Source organism: Elephantulus edwardii, unplaced genomic scaffold (genome assembly GCF_000299155.1).
Source record: "Elephantulus edwardii isolate Elephantulus edwardi_28Jun2011 unplaced genomic scaffold, EleEdw1.0 scaffold00062, whole genome shotgun sequence".
Taxonomy (NCBI): Eukaryota; Metazoa; Chordata; class Mammalia; order Macroscelidea; family Macroscelididae; genus Elephantulus; species Elephantulus edwardii.
Window position 1 is genome coordinate 7,027,518 of NW_006399812.1, and position 9,861 is coordinate 7,037,378.

General features: G+C 37.6%; 1 protein-coding gene across 2 annotated transcripts in view; it reads right to left on the reverse strand.

The window, feature by feature from the left end:
* Positions 1-9,861, reverse strand: part of PHKB (phosphorylase kinase, beta) — a 206,318-nt gene that overhangs the window by 171,812 nt on the left and 24,645 nt on the right. For both annotated transcript variants that reach the window (XM_006887813.1, XM_006887814.1), the window contains exon 2: positions 1,409-1,498. In XM_006887813.1, the coding sequence (XP_006887875.1) occupies positions 1,409-1,498 (90 nt within the window). The remainder of the gene's footprint in view (positions 1-1,408; positions 1,499-9,861) is intronic.

Consider the following 9,861-nt stretch of genomic DNA (forward strand, 5'->3'; position numbering starts at 1 on the left):
CACTGCCTCTGACACACCCATCCTGATTACCCCAGTCACTGAATCAATCCACCTCATAAAGGGCCTTCCCCTCCTGCGCTGTCCCTCCTCCCTCCCAAGCATGATGTCCCTCTCCAAGGACCGGTCCCTCCTTACAACATGTCCAAAGTATCTTAAAGGAGGCTTCAGAATCCTTGCCTCCAAGGAGCAGCCCAGGAAACAGAAAGTTTGTATCTTAAAAATGTTATTCAAAGGGCAACAATGAATTACTGGAAACTCTAAGTGTCTGTAAACTTTCATTAAAATTAATTAAAAAAATATTATTAATGGTAACCCTGTAGAATGTAAGAACACAGCCTTTTCAAGGTAGGAAATCTTTAGGAAGGCAAACAGCCTCATCTCACTTTGGGGGAGCAACTGGTGAGGTGGGGCCACTTGCTGGGTTAGAACCACCAACCTTTAACTGTTGCTGTTGTTAGGTGCCATCAAGTCAACTCCCATGTCACAGCAATACCCGAATCACAAAAGAACAAAACTTTTCCTGATCCTTTTGGTTAATAGCTGAGCATCAAATCAGAGCTCCTCCCTATCTTGTGGGAAGACAAAAACCCCAAATTTTATATTATCTGCCTCTGTGAAGCCAAATAAAAAGCACAAGAAGCAAACCAACAAAAATACAAGCATTTCTGCTTTGTGGTGTGATGAGCAATGAGGAGCCCAAGCACACATATCTTCAAAGCTGGCTACTCACATTAAAAACTCTGCCAGCCTGATCCTAGAAAACGCACAAAGAGAGAACTGCTATAATTTAAAACCTTGGTATTATTATTTTGTATCTCAGTGAGTTACAAAGAAATAGCAAAAGTTTGGGGCCATCTGGGAACTACATTTATGTAAATAAGCAGTGAATAAAACAAAATCTTTGTTCTCAAATCAGGTAACGTTTACAAAACATTAAAATGTTACAGAAGATATCAGTAATGGTTTTAAAGTGATATATCCATATGAAACTTGCCAGGTTTGTCTGTTCCTTGTTGTCTGATGGTTTGTTTATTTGTTTGTTTTTTATAGCACTGGCATCAACGCACAACAAGCCTGTGTGACACAGCAGTTAAAGTGATGAACTGCTAAAAGAAAAGTCAGAGGTTGCTCCGGAGAAGAAAGATGTGGCTGCCCTCCTCTGAAAGGCTGTATTGCCCTGGAGCCCCTGGGGGCTGCCCTATTCCGTCCTACAGGATTACTGTAAGAAGTCACATGATTACAGGAGGCTTGTTTTGGTTGTTTTAGTGTAACTGCAACACCCACTTCTTTAAGCACCGAAACTACCCCAGACCAAAATGACAGCTGCATTATGTATGCTGTGAAAATACGAAATAATAAATAGTAATCCTAACAATTTAAAACCATTATTTTCTCATGTTTGGCTTACCAATTCTGTAATAATGATCCAACTTATCCCACAGACTTTCACTATCAAGCCTTGGAAGATTGATGCTTTTCAGAGGTTCATAAACGGAGCCTAAAAGAAAAAGAAAGCTTATCAAATTCTGGCACTTCCACTCAGATACAAGAATACTTTCAGAGAAATGAAAAAGGACAATCTAGCCATGACATTTTTATTTGTTTTGAAATATGACTTACTCGATCTCATTACTGGTAATATATTTGATAGTTTTATGAAAAAAAGGAACCACCTTAATGAACACAATAAGGCTCTGTATGTTATAGGACCTCCACTCCCACTCCTTCTCAGGAAAGTCAAGCAACTGACATCTATGAATGCTGCTTCTAACAACTCAAGTATGTGGAAACTCAGTAATTCAGTTCCTTTTGAGAAATACATTTCCTCACATGCTCTGAAATTCAAACTTTATTACTTATGTTTACATTTCATTAGGAAATCAATCCTGTGTCAAATAACTATACCCTAAAAATCTCAAGGAAAAAGATAATGTTCATATATTCAAAGTCATTCATTTCTCTAAGACTCACTTATTCTTCATAGTGAAATTCTTAAGCTTCTACTTTCTGCTAAGTACACAATATTCTTTTATTATTTTCATTATAAGTAAATTTCTACTAGTCATCAAAACTAGTACGAGGTGTTAGGAGAGCATGTGGCTCAAGAACTACAGAATACACAAAATCATAATGATTTGCCATAAAATCATGACAGAAAATTGTGCACTTCCTGGTATACTTCAAAGTCACTGACTGAAAAGAAGACATCTGAATTTTGAGCCACCAAAATATTGTCTCTCATTCTTGCTAAAAACACTCGGAAATAATAAATATATATTGGGGTCACAATTAATCTACCTCTAGCTTCAGGCAATGTATGTCATATCATCTAACAGCACAAGATTAAAGATAACTTAAAATTTCCCTGACAATATGGGAGATTGCGGTTGGGCTGCATTAAATTTTGTTTTAAAAGACTACTAAAGCATTTATACACAACAAATTTGCTACGTCCAGTATGTTACCTAAATGACTTTTTAACTTACAGATAGTAAACATTCAACAGAAAGTATTAAAAGGACCTAAACACTCAGAAACAATTCCATCATCTTCTGTTGGAAAAAAGACATGATCTGGAGATGAAAATGGTAAGAGACCCGCTCTATGTAAGAAGCTGCTCTGCAATCGCAAAGGCACGCAGTTCAAATCCACCAGCTGCTCCACAGCCGGATGGGCAACGCCTCCCATGCAATCACTGCCTCTAAAAACCAGCTGGGAAATCAGCTATGAGTCAGTTCTGACTTGAAGGCAAACAACAATAGGTAAATACTGGATATTCCAATAGACTTTTCACAACAATAACAAGGAGACTGACTTCTTAGTAAAAGGACAGAAAGATTGATGAATATAAACATAAGATTTATACCCAGAAGACACCCAAGTCATCAGTACTCTAAATTCAAAGAGCTATGGATCTGGCTGGCAGCTGAAAGGAACTGGCATTCCTACTTAAGATGCTAAGTTCTCTGAATATATATACTTCCAGTGAAGCTCATTAACTACATTAACTGAGACAGACAATAAAACGAGCTATAAATAATCATAACTATAAACTTTGTGTAACTACAAAAAATAAAAGTCAAATTAAAAAAGTAAGCTTTTCCTTTTTTTAATTGCACATACCTTAGTTTTTATTTTTTTATTAGTAAATATAGTATGTATAGTTATTAAATATCAAATAGATGATATACTGGATTTAAAGGTAACATCTAACAATACTTTTTACTTTTTCTGTGTATAAACTTTTTTAGCTTTTTTTTTCCTTTGCAGACTAACATTTATCTTTATTTCTTTCTTTTTAAAAAAATTTATTATTAATTTCAATGAAAATGTACAGAGATTTGGATTTCCATTCATTCAATGTTACACTTTTCTCCCCTCCAAACCCTCCCCCCTCCAGTACACTACTCTCTTAGTAAAGTAAAAGAAAAATTCTTTCAATGTTTTACAATCCCTCCCCCTAGATCCACTCCACTACGCAGCCTTTGCTCTGGACTCCTGTCATGACCAAAATACCTAATCACATATCCCTTTTAAACAGTTTTCTCCCTCATCTCTTTCAATGCAGTATACATTATTGAACCCATCTTTCTCAATCTCCCCCCAGTCCCGAGGTCAGTCCTGTTTTACAACAGTGGCACCATGCAGTATTTGTCCTTTTGTGACTGAGATACTTCACTCTGCATAATGTCCTCCAGGGTCACCCATTTTGAATAATATTGCATGAGTTCCTTGTTTTCCAATGCAGCATAGTATTTCATTGTGTGAATATACCACAGCTTCTTTATCCATTAGTTTGTTGATAGGCACTTAGGTTGTTTCTAACACCTTGCTATTGTGAACAAAGAAGCAATAAACATGGGTGTGCATATATCTGCTTGGGTGGCAGTTACGGTCTCTTTGGGGTATATTCCCAGTAGTGGAATTGTTGAGTCAAATGGTATTTCTATTTCCAAATATTTGAGAAAATACCATATTGCCTTCCATAGTGGTTGTACCATTTTACACTCCCATCAACAGTGTATAAGGGTTCCAGTTTCTCCACAATCTTGCCAGCATTTGTTGCTTTCTGCTCTGATAAATTTTGCTATTCTGTCTGGGGTGAGATGACATCTCATAGTTGTTTTGATTTGCATCTCTCTTAAAGCTAGGGATTTTGAACATTTCTTCATGTGCTTGTTAGTCATCTGAATGTCTTCTTTGGTGAAGTGTCTGTTCACATCCTGTGTCCATTTTCCTATTGGATTATTTACCTTTATCTTGTTGTGGTGCTCAAGTACTTCATAAATTCTAGATATAAGTCCCTTATCTGATATGTCATTACCAGATACTTTTTCCCAGTCTGTGGCTTCCATTTTTTATCCTGTTGGAGAAGTTTTTGGATGTGCATAGGGATTTGATTCTTAGAAGGTCCCATTCATCTATTTTATCTTCTCCTGGTTGTAGGTAACAGTAACCTTTTCTAAGGTAAGATTAACTATAGATCATACTTCCAAAATATGCAATGCATTGACCAAATTAGTTGCCAAGGACCTCTTTAAAGCATTAAAAGCAAGAATGTCAATTTAAGGACTATGGTGCAATTTACCCAAACCATGATGATTTTTAATTGCTTCATATGCTTTGGAAAGTTGAGCAATAAACAGGAAAGGCCAAACAAGAACTGAGGCCTTTGAAGTGTTGTTTGCTTATGAATACTGACTACACCATAATCTTGCAAAAGAACAAACAAATGTGTCTTGGGAGAAGTGTAGTCAGACTACTTCTTAGAAATAATGATGGTGAGACAATAACAGCCAACACACATATGGATAAAGATATAAATACCAGTTGCCACTGAATTGATTACAACTCATGTACAAAGGCATCTGACTGTGTGGATCACAACAAGCTGTGGCTAATTTTCAGGAGGATGAGAATCCCTGAACACTTGACTGTGCTCTTGTGAAACCGATACTTGGACCAGAAGGCAGTCATCAGGACAGAGCAAGGAAACAGTGTATGGTTCAAGGTCAAGAAAGGTGTATACCAGAGATGATGCTTCCTATCTCTATACCTTTTTAATCTGTATGAGGAACAGTTCATCTGAGAGGCTGGAATGTAGCATCAGGATTGGAGGAAGTCACATCAATAACCTGTATTATGTGGATGACACAACCTTGCTTGCAGAAGCTCACGAATACCTGAGGCATTTGCTGCAGAAGGTCAAGAACTGCATCCTTCAATATAGATTGAAGCTCAACATCAAGAAAACAAAGATTCTCACCACTTGAGCCAACTGGCAGCATCAAGATAAATGGAGTAGAGACTGAGATTGCTATAAGCTTCAGCTTGCTTAGTTCCATAATCAACACTCTTGGTACAAGCATCTGGGAAATCTAAAGATAAATTGCATTGGGAAACTCTGCTGTCAGGGACTTCTTCAGAGTACTGAAGTGCAATGATGTCAGCCTTGAGACTAAGGTGTGTCTGATCCAGGCCATGGTCTTTGCAATTACTTGCTATGCATCAGAGAGCTGGACAATGACTAAAGATGACAGAAGAATTATTTGATGACTTTGAGTTGTGGTCCTGGAGAAAGGTACTGAATATACCATGGATTACCAAGAGAACAAACAGGTCTTTCCTCATAGGGTGAAACCAACTGCGCCTTGTAGGCAAGGACTGTGAAGCTCCGTCTCACATAATTAGGGCACGTTGCCAGAAGGAACCAGTCCTGGGAGAGATACATTGTGCTTGGAAAGGTAGAGGGACAGCCCAAGAGAGGAAGACCCTGGGTGAGATGGATCGACTCAGTGAGTGTCTGGGGTAATGGGGGTAAGGTCTGTTGGAGACACACACACACAAAAAAAAATTTACTTAAGTCAGAGCAGAGTTCAGGGCTGTTGTACAGAGTCTCTATGAGTTGCAAGCGACTTGACAGTTATTAACAACAGCATCAGAGTAGAACAGAGTTCCTTAGGGTTTTGAGAATGATTTTTTAGAAGCAGAGATTCTGGCCTTTCTTCTCAGATTCCTCTGGGTGAACTCAGACTTTGAATATTTTGGTTAGAAGTCAAACACATTAATGGTTTACAGCATCCAGGGACTCTAAAGTTTTAAGGAAAACTGAAATTAGCTTACATTATTAAGACAAGTGAATTTATTTCCTCAGACTGCATAACGATACTCCCATTTAATAGAAAAAACATTTTACTTTAAAAGTGTCACTGCATACAAAAATCAGGTTCACTTCTCTACAGTAGCAAAAGGAACACAGAAAAGGAAATGAGAAAATCAATACCAATTACAACACTTAATTGTAAGATGAAATACTTAGGAACAAATATAACTAGACACAGAAAAGACCTAGACAAAGAATTTTTTTTAAAAAAATTACTGCAAGAACCAAAAAGAGATCTAGAGAAATATAAAAATATATGTAAGAATGTTCATGGGGAGGAAAGCTCAAAATGATGAAAATGACAATTCCACAAAAGCAGTCGTCAAATTCAATACAATCTCTATAAAAAATATCAATTCCACTCTTCAACAAGATGTAAAAGGCAATTTCCTATTTTGTCTGTAATTAAAGAGACTTTAAACAAACAAAGCACTACTGATAAAGAAAAACAAAATAGGAGGCATCATACACCCTGACTTCAAATACTACTACACAACCATTGTAATCAAGATAGTACAGTATTGGTATAGGAATAGACACAAAGACGGAAGAGAATAGAGAACCCAGAAATCAACTCATCTACCTCCAGTTAACCAATCACTGACAAAGGGACAAAATCAGTTAAGTGCAGAAACTACCCCCTGGCAAAATTGGAGAAAGTCATCTACAGAAAATCTAAGAAAGACCCACGCCATACACCATACACAAAATCCAACTAAAAGTGATCAGAGACCTAGGAATAAAACCAAAGAGCATAAAAATTCATCAGAGAAAAGCAAGGAAAAACTCTAAAAGCCCTACTCTACAGCATGAACAGACTACCAAACATAACCCAAAACCCTACAGCCGGAGAGGATAAAAGAGACAAATGAGACCATCTAAAAATCAAATCCATATTATGCTCATCAAAACACTATTACAACAGGGAAAAAAGGAAATGCACAGGCTTGGAAAAAATATTTGGCAATGACATAAATGATTAGGGACTCATATCTAAAATTTATAGAATACTCCAGAACCTAAAAAAGATAAACAACTTAATTTGCAAAATGGGCATAAGCAATGAATAGATACTTCACCAAAGAACAAATTCAGATGGCTGACAAACACATGAAAAACATTAAAATTCCTAGCTATCCGAGAGATGTAAATCAAAACAACTACAAGGTATCACCTCGCTCTAGCAACAAAAGTGAAGTTCAACAGGGGCAGCAAACAACAAATGCTAGCAAGGATGAGGAGAGATTGGAACTCTCACTCACAGCTGAGTAGGAATGTAAAACTGTACAGCCACTATGGAAAAATAATCTGGTGCTTCCTCACAAAATAGGAAACAGAAATACCATTTGAGTTGGCAATCCCACTTCTGGGAAAGAAACTGGAGCCATGACTCAAACAGATACATGCTCACCCATGTTTATCACTGTTCATTACAACAGCAAAGAGATGGAAGCAGCTCAACTGCCCATCAGCAAACAAATGGGTAGGAAAACTGTGGTTAGTTTAAAAAAAAAAAAAGGGGAATATTATGCAACACTGAAAAATAATGAACTTGCAAAACACTTCACAACATGAATGAGGCTGCAAGACATTATGCTGAGTGAAATACCTCGGTAACAAAAAACCCCAAACACTACATAGCACTACTGATATACAATAGGACTGACATTCTTGTTGTAGGGGGAGGAATAGGAAAAGAATGGATAGATAATGAACACTGCATTGGAACAGACAAAGGGGAGAGCTGTCTGAAAGGAAAGTCTGATTACAAATTATCTGTATGACAACAATCAGGAACAAGAGGTGCATTACAAAGAGGACTAGGGGAGAGAGAATGGAGGGAAAGAAAGGAAAATGTGCAACAATGAATGAATGAAACCCAACCTTTCTGTATCTTCATAAAAATCACAGTAAATAATAAAAATAAATTACTTATCATAAAAAAGAAAAAAGGCATTTCAATTTAATAGGAGGGAAATGTATGTGGCTATTAATTTACATTTCTCTTACTATCTGATGTGTTGTTCCAGTCGTTTTTCGATCATCTTCAATTGAACCTTGCCTGTATGTGTTATTAATGCAGGCTGGGTTTTAGAAGGGTCGTACGTAGTACTAGGGGATATTGTAGCTAATGTTAGATGGATCTTGGTTGAAAGTAGGCAGTACCAGAGGAATGTCTATTTGTGTTTCATTGATTATGCAAAGGCATTTGACTGTGTAGATCATAACAGACAGTGGCTAACTCTGAGAAGAATGGGAAACCCAGAACATTTGATCGTGCTAACGTGGCAGTCATCAGAACAGAGCAAGGAAACAATGCATGGTTCAAAATTGGGAAGGGTGTGCATCAGGGATGTATCCATTCTCCATACTTTTTCAATCTATATGCAGAATAGATTATCCAGGAGGCTGGGTTGTATGAGGAGAAATGTGGCATTAGGATTGAAAGAAGATTTATCAACAATCTGTGTTATGCAGATGACACAACCCTGCTTGCTGAAACTGAGGAGGACCTGAAGTGCTTACTGCAGAAGGTCAAATACTATAGCCTTCAATATGGATTGAGGCTCAATATCAAGAAAACAAAGATTCTCACCACTGGGCTGACTGACAGTATCATGATAGATGGTGAAGAGATTGAGATTGTTAACAGCTTTAATTTGTTTGGCTCCACAATCAACACTCTCAGCACCAGCATCCAGGAAATTAAAAGATGTATTGTGATGGGAAAGTCTGCTGTTAGAGACCTCTCCAAAGTATTGACAAATGTCAGTCTGGAGACTAGGGTGTGCCTGATACAGGCCAGGGTCTTTGCAATCACTCGCTATGCATCAGAGAGCTGGACAATGATTAGGGATAATAGAAGAAAAACTGATGCCTTTGAGTTGTGGTGCTGGAAAAGAGTAATGAATATACCACGGACTGCTAAGAGAATGAACAGGTTTGCCCTAGGGAGGGTTAAACCGGGTTGTGCCTTGGAGGCAAGGATTTTGAGCTTTGTCTGACATACTTTGGACATGTTGCAAGGAGGGACCAGTCCTTGGAGAGGGACATCATGCCTGGGAGGGTGTAGGGACAATTCAGGAGAGGAAGACCCTCTATGAGGTGGATTGAAGGTAGGTGTGTCAGAGGCAGTGAGATTGGCACAGGATAGAGCAGGGTTTAGGGCTGTTGTACATAGGGTCACTATGAGTCACAGATGACTTGACAGCACATAACAATAACAACTTACTATTTATTATTGGTGAGCATAGATAGATAACAAAATGGTTAAGAGTTTGGCTATAAGCCAAAAGGTTAGTAGTTTGAACCCACCTTCCTAAAGGCTTCCTAAACACTTCAGAGCATATGGGGTCACCATGAGTTAAAATATACCAGCAACAACTATTAGTGAGTTTTACAATCTATTCAACTGTTAAACTGATCTATTAGATTTGCTCTTTTTAGAGCTAGCTATAATTACTCTATTCATTTTTTGTTGTTTTGGTAATATTCTTTTCATCAATTTCTAAGAGTACTTTGTATATGACAGGTAGCCCCTGATCTATGATGGGGGACTTTTTTGCTGATTTTAAATAAATTGTGATAAAACTGTGTTGTGTTTCTGTCTTGTTTAATTTCTGTATTATTGCCTTTTAATAGTAGTACCTTTATTGCACACCCATGTTTATGCAGCTTTGTTCACAATAGCAAGGAGT